The 22,892-nt window shown below is 38.0% G+C and overlaps 1 protein-coding gene across 1 annotated transcript in view; it reads left to right on the top strand.

The window, feature by feature from the left end:
• Positions 1 to 12,879: 12,879 nt before the first annotated feature.
• ADAMTSL1 (ADAMTS like 1) overlaps positions 12,880 to 22,892 on the top strand; it is a 444,282-nt gene continuing 434,269 nt past the window's right edge. Inside the window, exons 1-2 of the mRNA XM_068973576.1 lie at positions 12,880 to 12,975; positions 13,268 to 13,395. Of these exons, the coding sequence (XP_068829677.1) occupies positions 12,880 to 12,975; positions 13,268 to 13,395 (224 nt within the window). The remainder of the gene's footprint in view (positions 12,976 to 13,267; positions 13,396 to 22,892) is intronic.

Below are 22,892 nucleotides of genomic sequence, written 5' to 3'. Positions count from 1 at the left end.
CTGGAAAATCCCATGGACAGAGGAGCCTGGTAGGCTGCAGTCCATGGGGTCACTAGGAGTCGGACACAACTGAGCAACTTCACTTTCACTTTTCACTTTCATGCGTTGGAGAGGGAAATGGCAACCCACTCCAGTGTTCTTGCCTGGAGAATCCCAGGGATGGCGGAGCCTGGTGGGCTGCCTTCTATAGGGTTGCACAGAGTTGGCCATGACTGAAGTGACTTAGCAGCAGCAGCAAACTTCTATGCCTAATATGTTGACAAATTGGATATTGTAAAATAACAGATTTAATGAGATCCATAGTTAAGGAAATACCATGGTCCTGAGCCTACCTGGGTGTTGCTTTTTCTCCCAGATGGCCATATTTTTGGTGTGCCCACAAAGTCAAATCTTTTAAGTTGATAGAGTAAGGATCCACGGGGACGTGAAGAGTCGCACACGACTGAGCGACTTCACTTCGCTTTTCACTTTTCACTTTCATGCATTGGAGAAGGAAATGGCAACCCACTCCAGTGTTCTTGCCTGGTGAATCCCAGGGATGGGGGAGCCTGGTGGGCTGCTGACTATGGTTGCACAGAGTCAGACATGACTGAAGTGACTTAGCAGCAGCAGCAGTAAGGATCAGTTTATACTGCTTGGATTCCGTTTTGTTAATCCATAATAGAGTTATAGCATCATTCCGTAGAATTCAGAACACTGTAAGCATCTACATGAAAGACTGAAACATTAGTGGTCTGAGCAATTTCCTGAATGTCAGACCATAATTCTTTACCCATAGGTCTTTGGAGTGAATTTGCCAGTTATTCTTTACCCACTGGGGAGCCAAGTGGCCAGTCCTTTGGCTAACAACCAAGATTCTGTGCGTATATGGCATTCAGTTAAATCATCTTGTTTTAATACCTGATAAACACCATGCAACTCAACAAATTGGCTACCTTAACCTTCACTGGTAGTCAGCAATTCTGCAGGGACCAGATTGTGTGCCACTACTTTCCAATAGTGTGTGGATCCTATATATGTAGCTGATCTATCAGTAAACCAGGCATGTGGTTTTTCTTGTGCATTTAAAGAGTCAAAAGGCTTTCTCCATTTTACAGACAACTCAGTTATCTTGGACCTAATTTTAGCCTTGTTCAAGGCCTTCAGTAGGTATTTCAGAAATCCTTTCATGTAAGGCAGCGACCCCATGTGGCCCAGGTTTGGCTTGGTCTTGAACATATCATTTCCGTTTTATTATGCTGGACTCCTGGGCTTGCTCAATCCTGGGTTTTGGGCAAACTTTGTACCCACTGCATGAGTGGCACTTGAGGTTTCAATATTAGGGTATGATCTACAGTCAGTTGTTCTGTGTCAATCAAAGCCCAATAGCAAGCCAATAACTGTTTTTCAAAGGTAGTGTAATTGCTCCCAGCCTTTGGAAATTTACTACTCTGGAAGCTCAAAGGCATTCTTTTGCCTTGCTGTTTCTGCCACAAGCTCCAATTAGCATAAAAATCACTTATAAACACATACAATTCTATGTCACTGGGTTGTACTGGCATAGGTCTAAAGCATGCTATATTACACATTGAATAGCATCAGAAGCCTGTTGTTGCTCATAAGCCTATTGAAAGTCATATTTCTTCCTAGTTATTTTGTAAAGTGGACTCAATATCTGGCCCAAAGGTGGAGTATACTATTGTCAGAAACCAAAGAGCCCTAATGAATTCCTGAGTCTTCCTTTTTCCTGGAGAGTTTTATATTCCTATCTTTTGTTTGCTGCTGCTGCTGCTAAGTCACTTCAGTCATGTCCAACTCTGTGCGACCCCATAGATGGCAGCCCACCAGGCTCCGCCGTCCCTGGAATTCTCCAGGCAAGAACACTGGAGTGGGTTGCCATTTCCTTCTCCAATGCATGAAAGTGAAAAGTGAAAGTGAATTTGTTCAGTCGTATCCAACTCTACGTGACCCCCTGGACTGCAGCCTGCCAGGCTTCTCCGTCCATGGGATTTTCAAGACAAGAGTACTGGAGTGGGGTGCCATCTTTTGTTTAGCCTTAGGTAAAACTTTTCTATGTCCTTTAGCCCATTGTATTCCAAAAAAACCTGGGCAAGTCTCTGAATTTTAGGATTAATCTTTCATCCTTTGTTTTTTAAGATATTAACACATGTTGGTTTAGGGGTTTTAGCACTTTTTCTTTAGTTGGTCTTGTATCATAATATCATTGATATAATGAGATATTTGTATGTCATCAGATATTGTTAGGTGATCTAAATGCTCAGTTACAAGTTGGTGACAAATAATAGGGCTGTGCACATAACCTTGTGGCAAGCAAATAAAGGTATATTGTTACCCTTGTCATGAGAAAGCAAACTGATTCCATAATTGTTCTTTTGTGAGTATATTAAAGAAAACATTGGCCAGGTCATTTACTGCATACCATTACCCCAGATTGCTCTGTATGTATTCTATTAAAGTTATAGTATCAGGGACTGCAGTGGTCAGAGATGGAGTTACTTTGTTTAGTTCTTGGTAATCTACATTCTCCAAGAGCCATGGCTTTTCTTTACTGGCCATGCAGGGTTATTCCATTCAGTAGACACCAGTTCAGCTCAGTTCAGTTGCCCTGTCATGTCCGACTCCTTGCAACCCCATGGACTGCAACACACCAGGCCTCCCTGTCCATCACTAACTCCTGTTTACTCAAACTCATCTCCATTGAGTCAGAGATGCCATCTAATCATCTCATCCTCTGTCATCCCCTGCTCATCCTGCCTTCATTCTTTTCCAGCATCGGGGTCTTTTCAAATGAGTCAGTTCTTCGCATCAGGTGGTCAAAGTATTGGAGTTTCAGCTTCAACATCAGTCCCTCCAATGAATATTCAGTACTGATCTCCTTTAGGATGGACTGGTTGGATCTCCTTGCAGTCCAAGGGACTCTCGAGAGTCTTCTCCAACACCACAACTCAAAAGCACCAATTCTTTGGCGCTCAGCTTTCTTTATAGTCCAACTCTCTCATCCATACATGACTACTGGAAAAACCATGGCTTTGACTAGATGGACCTTTGTCGACAAAGTATTGTCTCTGCTTTTTAGTATGCTTTCTAGGTTGGTCATAACTTTCCTTCCAAGGAGTAAGCGTCTTTTAATTTCATGGCTGAAATCACCATTGCAGTGATTTTGAAGCCCCCCAAAATAAATTCAGCCACTGTTTCCACTGTTTCCCCAACTATTTGCCATAAAGTGATGGAACTGGATGCCATGATCTTCGTTTTCTGAATGTTGAGTTTGAAGCCAACTTTTTCACTCTCTTCTTTCACTTTCACCAAGAGGCCCTTTAGTTCTTCTTCACTTTCTGCCATAAGGGTGGTGTCCTCTGCATATCTGAGGTTATTGATATTTCTCCCGGCAATCTTGATTCCAGCTTGTGCTTCATCCAGCCTGGCGTTTCGCATGATGTACTCTGCATATAGGTTAAATAAGTAGGGTGACAATATACAGCCTTGACGTACTCCCTTTCCTGTTTGGAACCAGTCTGTTGTTCCATGTCCAGTTCTAACTGTTGCTTCCTGACCTGCATACAGGTTTCTCAAGAGGCAGGTCAGGTGATCTAGTATTCCCATCTCTTTCAGAATTTTCCACAGTTTGTTGTGATCTACACAGTCAAAGGCTTTGGCATAGTCAATAAAGCAGAAATAGATGTTTTTCTGGGACTCTCTTGCTTTTTCTATGATCCAGTGGATGTTGGCAATTTGATCTCTGGTTTCTCTGCCTTTGTAAAATGAGCTTGAACATCTGGAAGTTCACGGTTCATGTATTGTTGAAGCCTGGCTTGGAGGATTTTGAGCGTACTTTACTAGCATGTGAGATGAGTGCAAATGTGTGGTAGTTTGAGCATTCTCTGGCATTGCCTTTATTTTGGATTGGATTGAAACTGACCCTTTCCTGTGGCCACTGCTGAGTTTTCCAAGTTTGCTGGCATATTAAGTGTAGCACTTGCACAGCATCATGTTTTAGGATTTGAAATAGCTCAACTGGAATTCCATCACCTCCACTAGTTTTGTTCGTAGTGATGCTTCCTAAGGCCCACTTGACTTCATGTTCCAGGATTTCTGGTCTAGGTGAGTGATCACACCATCGTGATTATCTGGGTCATGAAGATCTCTTTTATATAGTTCTTCTGTGTATTCTTGCCACCTCTTCTTAATATCTTCTGCTTCTGTTAGGTCCATACCATTTCTGTCCTTTATTGAGCTCATCTTTGCATGAAATGATCCCTTGGTATCTCTAAAATTTTTGAAGCCATCTCTAGTCTTTCCCATTCTGTTGTTTTCCTCTATTTCTTTGCATTGATCACTGAGGAATGCTTTCCTATCTCTCCTTGCTATTCTTTGGAACTCTGTATTCAAATGGGTATATCTTTCCTTTTCTCATTTGCTTTTTGCTTCTCTTCACAGATATTTGGAAGGCCTCCTCAGACAACCATTTTTCTTTTTTGCATTTCGTTTTCTTGGGGATAGTCTTGATCCCTGTCTCATGTACAGTGTCACAAACCTCTGTCCATAGGTCATCAGGCATTCTGTCTATCAGATCTAGTCCCCTAAATCTATTTCTCACTTCCATTGTATAATCGTAAAGGATTTGATTTAGGTCATACCTGAATGGGCTAGTGGTTTTCCCTACTTTCTTCAATTTAAGTCTGAATTTGGAAATAAGGAGCGCATGATCTGAGCCACAGTCAGCTCCTGGTCTTGTTTTTTTTTTTTTTTTTAATTTTAAAATCTTTAATTCTTACATGTGTTCCCAAACATGAACCCCGCTCCCACCTCCCTCCCCATAACATCTCAGTGGGTCATCCCCATGCACCAACCCCAAGCATGCTGTATCCTGCGTCAGACATGGACTGGCGATTCAATTCTTACATGATAGTATACATGATAGAATACCATTCTCCAAAATCATCCCACCCTCTCCCTCTCCCTCTGAGTCCAAAAGTCCGTTATACACAGCTGTGTCTTTTTTCCTGTCTTGCATACAGGGTCATCATTGCCATCTTTCTAAATTCCATATATATGTGTTAGTATACTGTATTGGTGTTTTTCTTTCTGGCTTACTTCATTCTGTATAATCGGCTCCAGTTTCATCCATCTCAACTTATGCAGCTCAATTCCAGAAAAATAAATGACCCAATCAAAAAATGGGCCAAAGAACTAAATAGACGTTTCTCCAAAGAAGACATACGGATGGCTAACAAACACATGAAAAGATGCTCAACATCACTCATTATCAGAGAAATGCAAATCAAAACCACAATGAGGTACCACTTCACACCAGTCAGAATGGCTGCGATCCAAAAATCTGCAAGCAATAAATGCTGGTCTTGTTTTTGTTGACTGTATAGAGCTTCTCCATCTTTGGCTGCAAAGAATATAATCAATCTGATTTCGGTGTTGACCATCTGGTGATGTCCATGTGTAGAGTCCTGCCAACCAAGTTGTCAATCATAATTATATATTCTGAAATAGGAATGATCATTACTGAATAAATTCTTTGAGGTAATTGCCCTGTTTTTAAATCAAATTTTAGTTCGTATAGTTTCTATCTGTTTACCTCCAAGGCCAGTTCCTATCATTTTCTGTTCTTTAAAATCCTTTGAATTCCATATTAATGAGGCCTTTACTCCAGTATCAGTTAATGCCCTCAGTCATTTGTGAGCTCTTTAAAAAAAAAAATCATTACTTTAACATGAGGCCACATATCTTTTCTACCCCAACAGTTTACCAGAGCTTGGCCACAAGTCATTGTTTCATTTTATTTTTCCCCAAATCCTTCCAAGGATAAATTGGATTAGGGGAAAAATCTGAGTACTTAGATTCATCTTCACCACCTTCATCCTAAATGTATTATTTCCTTTTGGTCCCCTTTGTCCTTCCTCCTGTTCCTTATCCATAACAGTGTCCTGGGAAACCTTTCTTAAATCTAATCCCTCCCTACAGTACATTTCCCATAATTCTGTAATAGTTACTCCATCATTTTTCTCTCTAGGACCTCCCTCTTTAAGGAAATCCCATCCCCTTTTTAGATACTCTGTTATTGCTTTTATTCTGTTATCTATCCTCTGTCTTTTGGAAATTCAGCTCTCCTAAGTCACCTAGCTGCTGAACTTTATTAATTACTTCCTTAATGGGAGTGTCCATCTCATTTAACAAAAGGGTTAAAATTATATGCTTGTAGCTGGGAGTGGCTGTTTTAAAGATCTTTCTTGTTTGTACTGTTAAAGGCATTTGTGACATCTCATCCTCATGCTCCACATTTCATAGCCTCCTCCTTTAGTCTCTGAACACAGTCCTTTAAAGAATACCAAGAACATTCACTCCCAGGTCACGTAGATTCTAAAGCTTATATCTTAACGCAGCCTTCAGCCACCACTTCTAGTAGATTTGAGTCTCTGGACTTTGACTTTTATTTCTAAAAGCTTGTTGCACAAAAGAATCATTGTGGATGTACCAGATTTATTTGTGTTATCCTCATCTATGAGAATTCCAGCTACCTCAGTGTCATATATGCACAGTACTCAAGAAATAAGGGCTATCCAGACCTCTCAGTAAATGGGCCCAAAATGTCATTAATTTTGTGTAATCCTCAAGGGTACCCTTCCTTATGGTATTCCCCCAGGCATGCATTTCCTTTTTCCAATGCCATGCTGGCTGAGCATATGGGTTTATACTCCTGCTTGGCTTGCACAGAGCTAGGTTGTGCGTCTAGTCTGCATTATCATCTGCTTCTGTGTTTGAACTATCGTTCCACATATCCCCATCCCAAGCGTTGGGGACCAAGTCTACCGCTGCTTTAGCTTTTGCCAGATGAACTTTCTTTTTGTTAACTTTGCCATGCCACATTGCTGCCGATAATTTAGCTTGTGCAACCTCCACAGAAGCTTTTTTGGCTACCGACTGGAAAGTAGAGACTTGGTCAGCTAAAATATAATTTTGACATTGTAACATGGACAATCATCCTTGCACATCACATAATTCTTTCTCTAATTCTGGCTTCCCTTCTGCTATTGCCGTATGCACCTTACGGTAGACAAGGAGGAGGATCTAGCCTCTCTGACCCTGCACGGTATACATTCTTATTCTTTCTCATTTGGCATGAGCTGCAAACATTTAATAGCATCAAAAGCTTTGGCCCACTTTAATTTGGGATCCTAATTTTCACACAATCCAGTGGATATGCTCCATTCAGTAGTTAATGAGCAGTAAGGCAAATCTTCGTATCTGGGAATAAAAGCTTAATTAGTCTTAACCTCTTTCTTTTTAAAGAGTGACATTTTGTTTCCTGAACCCTGTTCGGTGTGCCAATTTATGTTTTGCTGTAAGTTTTACTTTGGCTTTAGGTTCAAGAAATTTGCTAACAAAAGAAACCACTTGTCACACACAACAGTTTTAATATTTAATAGAGGATTATTTGACTTATTTTCAATATGCAGTCATTAAAAGAAGAGAAATAGAAACAGTGGCGAAAAGTAACAGCACATGCATCACCAAATTGGGCTGACCAACATCCATATGTAAACAGTGCTGGGAAGTCCCTCGTTAACAGCAATCTGGAGTCCTAACCGGAAAAAGGTCCTGGGTAGTGCATCCGCTCCATGGGTGAAATTTCAAATTGCAGTTTTGGGGACTCCCACTTATAATCCCAGGCCACAAACTGATACTTTCATTATTAGTTTGTGTCCTGAAATGCAGCTCTGTTTTTTTTTTTTACATTTATTTTTTTTTTATTTTTATCTTTTTAATTTTAAAATCTTTAATTCTTACATGTGTTCCCAAACATGAACCCCCCTCCCACCTCCCTCCCTATAACATCTCAGTGGGTCATCCCCATGCACCAACCCCAAGCATGCTGTATCCTGCGTCAGACATGGACTGGTGATTCAATTCTTACATGATAGTATACATGATAGAATACCATTCTCCAAAATCATCCCACCCTCTCCCTCTCCCTCTGAGTCCAAAAGTCTGTTATACACAGCTGTGTCCTTTTTCCTGTCTTGCATACAGGGTCGTCATTGCCATCTTTCTAGATTCCATATATATGTGTTAGTATACTGTATTGGTGTTTTTCTTTCTGGCTTACTTCACTCTGTATAATCGGCTCCAGTTTCATCCATCTCATCAGAACTGGTTCAAATGAATTCTTTTTAATGGCTGAGTAATACTCCATTGTGTATATGTACCACAGCTTTCTTATCCATTCATCTGCTGATGGACATCTAGGTTGTTTCCATGTCCTGGCTATTATAAACAGTGCTGCGATGAACATTGGGGTACATGTGTCTCTTTCAATTCTGGTTTCCTCGGTGTGTATGCCCAGCAGTGGGATTGCTGGGTCATAAGGTAGTTCTATTTGCAATTTTTTAAACTTTTACAATGCTGTTTGTTTCACCTTGTGAGTCATAGGATTTCATTAGATCTTAAGGGGTTAGCCAGACCTCCAGGGGCTCAAGAATTCCAAGACCCATTCTCTTTTTTATCTAAAATGCCATCTTACTTGCTGTGCTTGCAGGCAGGCAGGGTATCTGGGCAGTGTCCAGGTCAGAAGCAGGTAAGAGGCCTGCTCTCCTGCTTCTGAAAGCTGAACAAGACTTCCTCCATTTTAATTTCCCTACCAGGCACATGAAAACTATCAAGCAACTTTAGCGCAGAGTCTGAAACAGTTACCTTCTCTAGAAAAGCCAGATTTCAACCAGACAGTGTTTTCTAAATATCTTATCCAGAGAGCCACCAGGGAGAAATGACTCCAGGTTTGGCATTCATGTGTTCTTACCTCACATGAAAGAAGAGTTCACATGTGAATACTGTGTGTGAGTTTTTTTTCAGTTGTAGTAACTGGCTGGTATCATGATTTGTTCAACCACTCATTTTGCTTATTTTAATTACTTCATGCATGCTATGCTAGCATTTGTGACACTGGTTTTCATCTCAGATTGAATTTTAATAAAATAAAGGAAAATGCATTGTACAATGCATGTGTGCCACATAAGTAATTGCTGTATCAGTCAAATACACTCTCAACAGAACCATCTTCCAACCGCACAGAGCAAACAAAAATGGAGTTAGGAGGTGCACAAAAGCTTTTTACAAATCTGAGGAACGAACTTACTGGATGAGCAAGAGACTCTGTATATTTCAAGGACAAAGTGTCTTTTCTCTCTCATTAGGTAATTAAGCTTGGAAAAGGAATATCCTGTATGGCCGTGATTAGAGATTGGTTTTATTAACCCTAAAACACAGGCTTTGGAGCTCAGTAAATAGTTTAGAGAGGACAGATTTGAGGGTAATCAGTGGGTTTCTCTTTCACATTCTGTGCTGCATTTTATAGGAACCTCAAACTCCTGGCAGATCATATCACCAGGTCAGTGTCATGTGGCAGGTGACTGAAAGGTTTTGCTGTGGGAAAGGCGAAGTTTTAAGAAAGATGAAACTTATAGAGTGCAGTGTGTCAACTAAGCTCAACAGAAAAAGCAAAAAGCATTGTTACCTTCTCAGTGTACCTTTTAGATCTGATATGTGTGTATAAATGATAATAATAATATTAGATCAATAATAATGGTATCAAATGCTTATATAGTATATTATTTGGAGCTTATGAGTTTTTTAAAATGTGCATATATGTTTATTTTTATTGTGATATAGCATACATAACATAAAATATACTGTCTTACTCGTTTTTAAGTGTACAGTTCAATGGCACTAAGTACATTCACATTGTTATGTGGGGCTATCGCTACCATCTAATTCCAGAATTATTTTCATCTTCTCAAATTGAAACTCTGTGTCCATTAAACAATAACTCCCCATTTTCTCCCTCCCTTCAGTCCCTAGGAATGACCATTTGACTTTCTGTCTCTGTTAATTTGACTACTCTACGTACCTCCTGTAAATGAATTCATATAATAGTCATACTTTTGTATCTTGCTTATTTCATTTAGCATGATTTCCTCATTTATCCATGGCATAGCATGTGTCAGAATTTCCTGGCCTTTAAAAAAGTATTATTTTTTATTTGGATATATTTGCTTTACATTGTTGTATTAGTTTTCTCTGTACAAAAAAGTGAATTAGCTGTATGTATACCTGTATTCTCTCCCTCTTGGACCTCCACCCCTCTAGGTCACCTCAGAGCACTGAACTGCAGGCTCCCTGCACTAATCAGCAGGATCCCACTAGCTATCTGTGTTACACACGGAAGTGCACATATGTCAATTCCAGTCTCCGAATTCATTCCACCACCTCCACTCCGTGTCTACCCATCTGTTCTCTATGCCTGTGTCTCTATTCCTGCCCTGAAAAAGGGCTCATCTGTACCATTTTTCTAAATCCACATATATGCATTAATATATGATATTTCATTTTCTCTTTCTGACTTCCTTCACTTGGTATAACAGATTATAGGTCCATCCACATCATTACAAATGACCCAATATTGCTCCTCTTTATGTATGAGTAATATTCCATTGCATATATGTAGCACTCTTTATCCATTCACCTGTTGATGGACATTTAGGTTGCTTCCATGTCCTGGTTATTGTAAATAATGCTGCAATGAATATCGAAGTGCATGGTGTCTTTTTGAATTATGGTTTTCTCAGGGTATGTGTCCACTATTGGTATGGCTGGGTCATATTGTAAGGCTGAATAATATACCATTTTATGAATACAGCACGTTTTGTTTATCCATTCATCTGCCCATGGACATTTGGGTTGTTTCTGCCTTGTGTGCTTTTTATCTATTAAATATTCTAATCGTCACAATATCTCAGGAATATAGATAGCTTTATTCTTCCCAATCTATGATAAGAAAATTGAAGCATAAGTAAATCACAGCTGGGAGGCTCTGGAGCCAATATTCCACTGTAGGCTAAGTAGGTCTTTGTTGTTGTTTAGTCGCCAAGTCATGTCCAGGTCTTTTGTGACCCCATGGACTATTGCTTGCCAGACTCCTCTGTCCATGTGATTTCCCAGGCAAGAATACTGGAGTAGGTTGCTATTTCCTTCTCCAGGGGACCTTCCCAACTCAGGGATCAAACCATGTGTTCTACATTGCGAGGTGCATCCTTTACCACTCAGCCACCAGGGAAGCCCAAGTTGGTCTATGTCTCTGCTTTTAACCATTATCTATCCCACTACTTATTTCAAATGATTCAGGAATGTAAATACAATATGTACCAGTTAGACATTCCTTGCTATAATACTCTAAGGCCAAGTTTGTGACTTCATTTGTACAGGTTGTAAAAGTTCCAAGGAGTAGTCAGTTTGAAAAATTAGTCCCATAGCAACATGTTTGTAAAGAATCCCATTTCTTCAAAATAAATAGTTTTCTATTCTAGAGGTGATACAATGTTCTTTTCCTTTTCAGGGACTCCTCCTAACTGGGTGATATAGCCTGGTGGGCTGCCTTCTGTGGGGTCGCACAGAGTTGGACACAACTGAAGCGACTTAGCAGCAGCAGCACCCTTGAGTATAACTAGATAGGGTGTGAGGAAGTCTTTAAAAATAAAAATAATAAGAGCTACCATTTATTCAGCCTACTCTAGGGTGGTCACTTTACTTGCATCATCTCAGGTTCTCACAATGCTTTGTAAAAGGTTGCCCTCCTGTTGCCTTTGTATTCCATGCTCTTTCTGCTTATGCTGTCTCCTCGGAGGGAAAAAAGTGAATGTGAAACCATCATTTGCCTATCACACACATTTTCTTTACAAATTGCTTTTTCCAAATATAGTTCTGAAATTTTAACATTTGTTATGTGTATGCCTTTGACATGAAATGATACCCCCTTTAATATATGGATATCACCTGGTTTATTCAGTAAAGTAACTTGGCCACAGTTTCCACTAGCTATTTGCAGAACTCTTGATATGGACTGAGCTATGTCCTCTCCAAATTCAAATGTTGAAACCCTCATGTTCAATGTGATGCTATTTGAAGACAGAGCCTTTAGGAGAGAATTAGTTTAGATGAGGTTGTAAGGGTGGGGGTGATGTGATTAATGCACTACTAACAAGAGACACCAGTGAGCTCACTCTCCCTCTCTTACTCACAGAAAGTGGAGGTCATATGACCACATGGTAAACACGCAGCCATCTTCAACCTAAGGGGAAAGTCTTCACTGGGAGCCAACCATGCTGGCATCCTGGTCTTGGACTTTGATTCCAGAATTGTGAAAAAATGGATTTCTGTTAAGACACCTAGTCTGATAATTTGTTATGGCAGCATGAACAGACTAATACAACTGTGAACATACATAAAGACATGTTCTCAATTTATAATAACAATAATCAGTAATATTTATTTGTGATTTACTCAAACTTGTGCTAAGTTTAGTTTATATAACTAGTCTTTTTACAGTATGTGTGTGTGTGCGCACACATGTGCGCGTTCATGTGCACAGGGACACACGTGGATGTTGTGGCATGGTTATATTATCCCCATTTTATAGAAAGGCAAATTGAAATGTAGAGAGGTGGGAAATTACTTGTGCACAAACACATAATTAGTTAAAAAACAGAATCCATATCCAAACCCAAGCAGTGTCCAACTCCGAAATCTGTTCTATTAACTATTATAAGACTGGCACCAGTTTTCTCTTTAACTCTTCTAAGAAATGTGAAGCACTACATGGACACCTACACATACAGCTTTCCTTAGAGTAAATGCAGATTTCACTAGGAAGTCTGTCAATAACAAGCAAATCTGTCTGTCTAGTCCTTGTATTACTAAAGTTAATTCATACAGTTATTCTCATTGACAAATCTAAAAACCAAGAATGATGCTGCTTCATTTTAAAAAAAAAAAGTCCATTGTATAAAACATTAAATTTTGGAAAGCTGTGACGGTATGCACATGTCCATTTTCTCAGAGCAGAAACATCTCGAGTGCGGCTTCTCTCTTTACAGAGAAGCAAAGAGAGGCCTCATGAAACTTTTGACTTCAGTGCAGTTTACCTTCCTCTGACCCAGACTGCTATATCTGGCCGCCTTTTCCCATTCACTCCCATTAATGCAGGCCCTTGTCTTTTTCAGTCACAGCCTGGGGTCCTTGCACTCAAATATTCCTCCGCCTAAACATATGTATATTATTAAATTGGAAAGAATCTGAGAATCTGAGCTCAGCTTCGTCCTCAACAAGGCCATCACGTACAGACACTCTAGACCACCCGCGGTTTAGGACACACGTTTCCAGGTTCGCTGAGGACTCATACTGATCGTGCTCTCGTTCCTCACAGAGCTCCAGGACCGCACGCTCTGAGGAGGACCGCGATGGCCTGTGGGACGCCTGGGGCCCGTGGAGCGAGTGCTCACGCACCTGCGGCGGAGGGGCCTCCTACTCGCTGAGACGCTGCCTCAGCAGCAAGTAAGTCCTGAACGCACAGGCTTCCCTTACAAGACGCCACGGGAGCAGGCTGGAGCCGTACTTTGGGGGTAAAGCGTAGCATTTTGTTGCGTGCCAAGTCCGGAGTGAAGGAATGAAAGGCAGGCCCAAAGAATTGAATATGACCATCTCCTGCTAGGTATTTAGATGCCCTTATGTGATAAGCTATGTAGAATTTATCTCATTTACCAAGCAAATTTTCTTGTGTTTTCATGTTAGAACTGGAAGGAAAATATATTATTAGAAATGAATTCTCAAAAATGGATGTAGTATTGATAGCTCCATAATTTATTATACTTTTGGTACCGTCTTAACAACTGTGGTGACTAAAAACAAAAATATTAGTGTTAATAGCCTATTATGTTATTCTAATGTTACCAGTAGTTTGAAAATGAAGGTTATATGATTTTTTAGATGTTTTAATGATCAAGTTCCCCAAAGTCATTCAGTTTCCTGAATGATGAGTTGTGCATGTAAGAAAATTTGGAAGAATAGAAACTGCTGTGGAAGTTGGGATGTGAATAGTGGGAGCGATGATGAAAGGGGAAGTAAGAGTGGCTCACAGTTCCTAAGCTGAACGGAAAACGCTTGAAGTGTTGGACTGGAAAGTCTTTACTTAGAATAATGATAAGTAAAAACTTCTTGAGCTGTGTGGTCTATGATTAGATTTTTCTCCAAACTATAAAATACAAAGTACTATGGTAATATTTTTAATGAAAGATTTTATTTGTCAGTGAAAAGTATTATATATGGCAAGGAAGAGGTTTGATCAAAATTATTCTATATTATAATATGTGAAACAGAGGAAGGACAAACTATGCATCTGCTGATTTTTCTAGACTTTTCATAAGCAACAGAAAGTGATGAGATGTAGTTTCAGGAAAACATAAACTTATTCTAATTAGAGTGAGAATTTTTTTGAAATCAGGGTCCAAGTCTTACTTTTTTCCGTATCCTCCAGGTCTGTACAGAATTTGAGAGATAGTGAAAGCTCGATAGATGTTTCCTCACTGGATCCATTGATAACTAGAGATCATTTTGGTTCCACAGAGGCCCCAGTGTAAATTACATACTCTGGGAAACATGACTAAAAGCCATATCTTGAAAGTTACCAGATCAGTTCTAGTATTTAGCCATTCTAGTATTTGGGTCTACCCTGAAGATGAGCCTGTTGGTTACAACAACTAGTGAGTTTGTCTGTCTTCTTTGGAGGCCAGCTTCATATCAAACCAGATCTGTGAGCTAAATAGAAAGAATAGATCTTTCATCCTTATGAATTCACCTATTCTCTTAATCTTGAATATCAAAACTTTGTAAATCCTCACTACATGTTGCTTCATGGTGGACTGTGAGACATAACTGAAAATAAATGTACACAGTAAAGCCAAAAGGTACAAATTTGGAATATTCCTATTATATAGTTTGCCCAAATTAGCATGCTGAAATATTCTGTAGGGATGAGCCAAAACATGTGTTTCACAAAGTTGGTATGAAATGTATGGGAAATTTCATATTGGGTCAGTAATGTAAATGTTACATTGTGAGCATCTTGTACTGAGGGAGAGACTGAGAAACCGCTTCAGGAATGAATTAGAACCACAAGCAAAAGTCTGTCATTTGGCAAATCATCAAACATGGGTGTCCTGTGAAATTCAAAACTACCATGTTTGTCACCTAGTATATTAAAACCCCAGTCATTAAGATTTTATTAAGATACTTCATTGTAAAGCAGAAACTAGCACAACATTTTGCAAAGTACTCCAATTAAAAAAAAAAACTTCTTAAAGAGAAAGGGTGTGGCCACTTTTTTTTTAAAAAAAGGTACTATGAAAAATATTGGTTGTTGTCTACTTATAATGAACTGAAAAAGCAGAATGAAAATTCTAAAATTTATAAACATATATGTCCTATTTGACTTTCAAATATTTTAAAAAATGCATTGAATAAACCCATACTGCAGTAGATGGGAAATAATAAAAAATAGGGAGAAGAGTGAACCACCTATTCTTTAGGAATTTAAAGAAGAAAAAAGATTTCAAACAAATGGCATTTCCAAATCTGGTAGGAATATAAAGAAATAGGGAAAAAATGGACTGCAGAGCTGAATCACCCCATGTGTTGTTTTTCTCAAGAGAATCAGAGTCAGTATCAGTTCAGTTCAGTTCAGGCTCTCAGTCGTGTCCGACTCTTTGCGACCCCACGAATCGCAGCACGCCAGGCCTCTCTGTCCATCACCAACTCCCAGAGTTCACTCAGACTCACATCCATCAAGTCAGTGATGCCATCCAGCCATCTCATCCTCTGTCATCCCCTTCTCCTCCTGCCCCCAGTCCCTCCCAGCATCAGAGTTTTTTCCAATGAGTCAACTCTTCACATGAGAGTCAGTATAGTTCAGTATAAAGTCACTTCACAACACAAGCCCTATTGAAGAATGGTGTCCTACTGTATGTGCACACAGATAAATAGCTCTGCACATTTTTTCTGAAGATGTACATTGGCCAAAGTAAATAGCCTGGCCAAGTTCAAAGTCAGTGTGGGAGAGCAAAAATGTTACAAGGAAAGGCATTTGACGCCAGGTTGGTAAAGAATTGGGACCAATTTTGTAGTCTACCATAGATGGTCTTTTGTGGAAATTCATTTGCATATTTTTTAATTATGAAAGTATTATAACACATTTACAGGAGACTTTGAAAATACAGAACCAAGTTACATATAGTTCCACTATAACAATTATTGTTTAAGTAGATAAATTAAGATTTTGAGTTGGTGTTTCAGTATCAAACTCTCAAAATTTAATAAAATGAATATATAGAAAAGTAGAAAGATACAGTAGACCTGAAAAGCACCATGAAGCAATTCAACATAATTAAGATTTATACGGTTTCACACAACAGTAGAATACAAATTCTATTCAAGTTCCCATAGACTGTAAACTAGGAGACTCTGGAATATTTCCAGGGACATAAAACAAAGTGCAAAAATTTAATGGCCTAGAAATGAAATCATACAGAGTCTGTTCTCTTATCACTGTAGAATTATGTTAGAAATTAATATCAAGATATTTGAAAATAACCCACATATTTTCAAGTGGAATGTGACATTTACCAAGAGAGATCTTTGACTTAGACATTGAAAGTCTCAGTAAAGTTATTTTAGTGATATACATTTAGTGTTAGTCTCTCAGTCACTCTTTGTGACCCCATGGACTATAGCCCACCAGGCTCCTCTATCCATGGAATTCTCCAGGAAAGACTGCTGGAGTGGGTAACCATTCCTTTCCCCAGGGAATCGTCCTGGCCCATGGATCAAACCTGGGTCTCCTGTATCACAGGCAGATTCTTTACCATCTGAGCCACCAGGGAAGCCCATTCAATAAAATTCTGAATTCAATAAAAGACTGAAAGAGTGATTGTAGCAAAGAAAGCGTTTAAATGAGAAATTAATATCAAATAAAAAATTAATATCAAAGATACTTTAAACAACTCATGTATTTGAAAATTAAATGTCTAATTTTACATGATGGGTATATCTAAGAATGTGGCAATTCATTTTTAACGGTTAAAGGACTTACTGGGTTTTCTCTCATCTCTCCACTCCATATTTATACATCCAAGTTCAGTTCAGTCACCTTATTAACTCTTGGGAAAGATCAGAAGTTATGAATGTATATGTCCTTACAGGCCCAGCAGGTAACTAGAATGTGTGTTGTAGTGAAATGGTCAGCATTCCAGTTCACCCCAAGTAACTTCCATCCCTTGCTGCATTAATCTGCCAGTCTAATTTTCCAGTCCTAGTGATATGATGTCATTGTTCACATTAATGTCTGATATTAATAGCTTTAAATCTATCAGAAAATAATTATTCTATTCCCAATATTATAAAACTGTAAAGGAAGTGAAAACGTATTTTATGGAATAGATGATGACTCTCCTTCTGGAGTTAAGTACTATGTTCCCTGATGAACTAGGAGCTTGGAGGAGGCTTGGTTAACCCCTTGAGTGTAGAACATCTTCTCAGAGCGATCTTTTGGAAAAAAAAAAAAATCAGTGGGAAAAAAAACCACAGTGAAATTATAAACAAGCATTACATATAAAACCCTTCATTCTCAACTGGCAGTGCTTAAGGCTGGGAAAGCAGCCCTGACCCGGAGAGATAGTGAGCAAAATCATGTGCTTAGTTTCTCCCCTGTCTTTTCTCTGTGCTCACAGAAAAGAATCAGTGCTTGATTTCCCCAGTTTCTGATATTGGAACATTTATTATTGCATTTTGCTATAACTTTGGCTTGAGCAATGAAAGAAGGCCCTGTGTAAGTTTTTTTCTAAGTTTTACTAGTTTCTATAAGATTCGTTTAGGTTTCATTGGCTTTCTCTAATAATGCAATTGTTGCAAATTGCCAAGTAGTATATAATGTCTGCTTTTATTTTTTAAATTAGAAAACAAAGTCTACTTACTTGTACTTTATGATGGTCATTTGTTTTTTTGCAAGTGAATTAAACAATGTACTAACTGCCTCGAAAAGCTGCTGCTTCTCTCCGCAGTTCTCTACCTCTCCCATGTAATACTCTGAAATAGTATTTCTAGCAAATTCACTTTTCTGAGTGACCTAGTATTATGTTTAGTTTAGTAGAAACAATCCTTCAACCTGAATTACTTGACCATATTTTTAACACTTTAATACTAAAGATCTGTTTCTGAGAGCTCTAAGTTTGTCTTCAGCCGGGTCGTTTAACTTTGCCCAAAAGGAATTCCAGATGCATAAGGCCCTTAAGAATAGTGTGTCTGCATGTACCCCAATGTTCATTGCAAAACTGTTTACAATAGCTAGAACATGGAAGCAACCTAGATGTCCATCGGCAGATGAATGGATAAGAAAATTGTGGTACATATACACAATGGAATATTACTCAGCTATGAAAAAGAACACATTTGAGTCAGTTCTAATGAGGTGGATGAAACTGGAGCCTATTATGAAAGGAAGAAAGCACCAATACAGTATATTAATGCATATATATGAAACTTAGAAAGATGGTAATAACCCTTTATGCAAGACAGCAAAAGAAACACAGATATAAAGAACAGACTTTTGGATTCTGGGGGAGAAGGCAACAGTGGAATGATTTGAGAGAATAGGGTTGAAACATGTATATTCTCATATGTGAAATAGATGACCAGTCCAAGTTCGCTGCAAAAAAAACAGGACACTCAAAGCTGGTGCACTGGGACAACCCAAAGAAATGGGATGGGGAGGGAGGAGGGAGAGGTGTTCGGGATGGGAGGACACATGTACACCCGTGGCTGATTCATGTCAATGTACATCAAAAACCACCACAATATTGTAAAGTAATTAGCCTCCAATTAAAATAAATAAATTTTTAAAAAAAGAGTAGTGTGTCTGACGTCACACGTATCACTGTATTAGGTCTGTGTCAAGGTCAAGGTCAAAGGTGTTCATTGTAGCTCATTTATGACTGCATTTAGTCAGCTGATACTTTTTAAGTATAGTGTCAACCTTTGCATTGGTGGCTGAAGAAGATTTAAATGTCTTTTATGACCTTTTTTACTTTCTGAAATGCCAAATCAATCTCCAGACTAATTAACACTATGGATTAATAGATTAATAGAATAGATTAATACATTGAGTATGAGTACTTTATTAAATCCCAACTACTGATTAGATGAAAAACTTGTCAACTTCATAGATGGCCAAGGAACAAACAAAAGGCATACCTATAAAGGTTGAAAACATTTTTTTAAGTTAAAACATTTTAAATTGCATTCTTTTTTTTTTAAGTACTTATTTATTTATTTTTGGGTGTGTTGGTCTTAGTTATAGCATGCTGGCTCTTTCTAGTTGTGGCTCACAGGCTTAGTTGCTCCAGGGCATGTGGGATCTTAACTCCCCAACTAGGACCAAGGATAGAACCTGTATCTCCTATATTGGAAGGTGGATTCTTAAACATTGAATCACCAGGGAAGTCCATGAATTGAATTCTTGAGTTGAATACAATTTTTTTTGAGTTGAACAAAATTATTACATGAACAAGAGATAAAATCATCACACCATAGAGGTGCCTAAAAAAATTAAGATTATGATATTATTCTAAAGGGATGTGGCTGCTAGAGTGTTGTCAATATAAACATAGAAAAATTAAAATAAATAGCCCCAAGGAGTCTTATCTCATGGGAATAAGGAAGATCATTCAACCTCGTCATTTCATAATAATCGTGCTAAGGGAAAATAAGCTAACTCCTCTGACTTTTTAATTGCAAACACAGTTTTTCTCCCATAATAATATTGATACTTACACGAATAGATGGTTTAGTTAGCAAATAATTTATAAACTTTATAATGATAAGTACCAAAAGACATTTTTAATGTTAAGATTTGATGTGTAATAATACCAAAAGAGAAATTTTAATGTTATGATTTGGCTTCTCAAACAGAAATTTTCTCTTTAAAAAATTTAACCTCATCTCTATCATAACATCCAATTAAGGTTCACAAGACTTGTTTTAAGAGGTTTTAAAACTTTCAGCCCAAGTGAGCCCCTAAGCAAGATTTATCTGTTATTCTTCATCTAATGTTGTGTGTTATCAGCCTTGTTTTTCTTGGACGTGTCTGAGGTTTGTTTAACAGAAAGATACACAAATTCAGAATGAGTCTGACTAGTCACGTCGTTTATATTGAGGAGATTTCACATTTGGGGATATATGTTTGAGAGTCTGTGGTCGCCTTCCTTTTACTTTCGGGTCAAAGCCTAGTCTAAATGTATTACCAGTACTTCTAATATTCCAGGTCATATATTTTAGAAGGATGTTTTGTTCCATGATCTGGTCTCCTTTCAGGAGCAGAATACACTAAAGGCAATGACTGAGTGTTTGGGGCCACTTTATGCCTGGTTTGTCCCATAAACCTGTTTGTTGGAATAAAAGATGGTTGGGAATATGTTTGGTGTCCATAACCTTTACTAGCCATACTGGGACTCTGTTACTCTTGGCTGGCCTTTTCTGTTTATTTAAAAATTCCTTATTTGGTTAGTTCAATAGATTTTCTGAAGTTTTCATTTCTCCCCAGTTTTCTTTTTTTAAAAAAAGCTAATTAATTGAGGTATTCTTGATACCTAAAAATAATGTACATTTAAGGTGTACAGCTTGATGTTTTGATAAATAAATACATCATGAAAAGATCACCACAATCAAGCCAAGTAGTGTATCCATCCCTTCTATGTATTTAGAGTGTGTGTGTGTTGAGAAGATTTTAAATTTATGTTCTTAGCAAATTTCAAGTATAAAGCACAGCATTTTTAACTGTCATTATTATCATGCTGTACTTTAGATTTTCAAAACTCATTCATCTTACATAACTAAACTTCATCCCCTTTCACCAACATCTCCATCTCACCCCACCCCTGCCCACTCACCACTGCACTTGGCAACCACTGTTCTGCTCTCTGCTTCAGTGAATTTTACTATTTTAGATTCCACATATAAGCAAAATCGTTTGGTATTTGTCTTTCTGTGTCTGGCTTCTTTCAATCAGCATGATGTCCTTCAGTTCCTCTGTGCTGTCGCAAATGGCATTTTTTTAAGACTAAATAATATTACATTGTATGTACGTACCACATTTTCTTTATCTATTCATTCATCTAGGGCCTTCTAAGTTGTTTTCATATCTTAACTATATTATGAATAATGCTACAATGGACATGAGTATATGCCTATTCAAGATTCAGATTTCATTTCCTTTGGATTTATACCCCATAATGAAATTGCTGGGTCATATGGTAGTTGTGTTTAATTTTACAAGGAATCCTCATACTGTTTTTCATAATGCCTTCACCAATTTACATTTCCATCAACAATGCATAAGGCTCCCTTTTCTCTGCATCTTCTTCCACTTATCTTTTTGATGATAACCATTCTAACAGATGTGAATGATGTTCCCTAGTGGTTTTGATTTCCATTTCTCTGATAGTTAGTGATGATGAACGTATTTTCATGCATCTTTTGTTCACTTGTATGTCTGTTTTTTGTTGTTGTTGTTGTTTGAGAAAGGTCTATCCAGGTCCTTTGACCATTTTTTAAATTGTTTTATTTTTTTTAATTCTTGAGTTATATGAGTTTTTAAATATATTTTGGATATTAACCCCTTATCAGACATTTGGTTTGTAAATGTTTTCTTCCACTAGGTAGGTTGACTTTTCACTCTGTTGATCGTTTCCTTTGTTGTATAGACGCTCTTTAGTTTGATGCAACTTCACTTGTCAATGTTTGCCAGTGCATCTGCTGTTATGATCAGTGAATTGTTGCTAATATCAGTGTCAAGAAGCTTTATTCTCTATGTTTTCTTCTAGCAGTTTTATAGTTTAATAAAGACATGTTTAAGTCTTTCAGATGAAAGACTTAGATTTTTCTTAGATGAAATAGATTTTTGAGTTAATTTTTATTACGTGGTATGAGATAAGGGCTCATGCAAATGGCTATCCAATTTTCCTATTATACCATTTAAATAAATACCATTTATTGAAGAGACTACCTATTCCCCATTGTGTTCTTGGCACCTTGTCAAAGATTAGTTGACTGTATAGGCACAGGTATGTTTCCAGACTCTATATTCTGTTCCATTGGTCTATATGTCTGTTTTTGTTCCAGTTCCATACTGTATTGATTACTATAACTTTGTAATATAGTTTGAAACCAGAAAGTGTGATGCCTCCAGCTTTGTTTTTCTTGTTCAGGTTTTGAGTTCGAAAATATTCCTTCTGGTTTTTTTGGAAGAATTTAAGAAAAATTGCATTAATTATTTGTAAAATGTATTTTAGAATTCACCCGTGAAACCACTTGGTCCTGGACTTTTGTTTGTCATGAGGTTTTAGATTACTCCTTCAACATTTTTGTTTGCTATTGGTCTGAACTAGAAAAAGGAGAACAAACTAAGCCCACATTTTAGCAGAGGAAAGAAATAATAAGAACTAGGGCAAAAATAAATCAAATAGAGTATAGAAAAACAATAGAAAAGATCAACCAAACTGAGAATTTGGTTTTTGAAAGGTGAAATTGACAAACCCTTAGCTAGCCTGAGGGGAAAAAAAGAAAGAAGATGCAAATAAAATCAGAAATGAAAGAGGAAACATTATGATGTACCCAGCAATCCCACTGCTGGGCATACACACCAAGGAAACCAGAATTGAAAGAGACACATGTACCCCAGTGTTCATCACAGCACTGTTTATAATAGCCAGGATGTGGAAACAACCTAGATGTCCATCAGCAGGTGAATGGATAAAAAAGCTGCGGTACATATACACAATGGAGTATTACTCAGCCATGAAAAAGAATACATTTGAATCAGTTCTAATGAGATGAATGAAACTGGAGCTGATTATACAGAGTGAAGTAAGCCAGAAAGAAAAACACCAATACAGTATACTAACATATATATATGGAATTTAGAAAGATGGTAATGATGACCCTGTATG

Source organism: Capricornis sumatraensis, chromosome 6 (genome assembly GCF_032405125.1).
Source record: "Capricornis sumatraensis isolate serow.1 chromosome 6, serow.2, whole genome shotgun sequence".
In the NCBI taxonomy this organism is placed as follows: Eukaryota; Metazoa; Chordata; class Mammalia; order Artiodactyla; family Bovidae; genus Capricornis; species Capricornis sumatraensis.
This window is presented reverse-complemented; position numbering and strand designations above follow the sequence as displayed.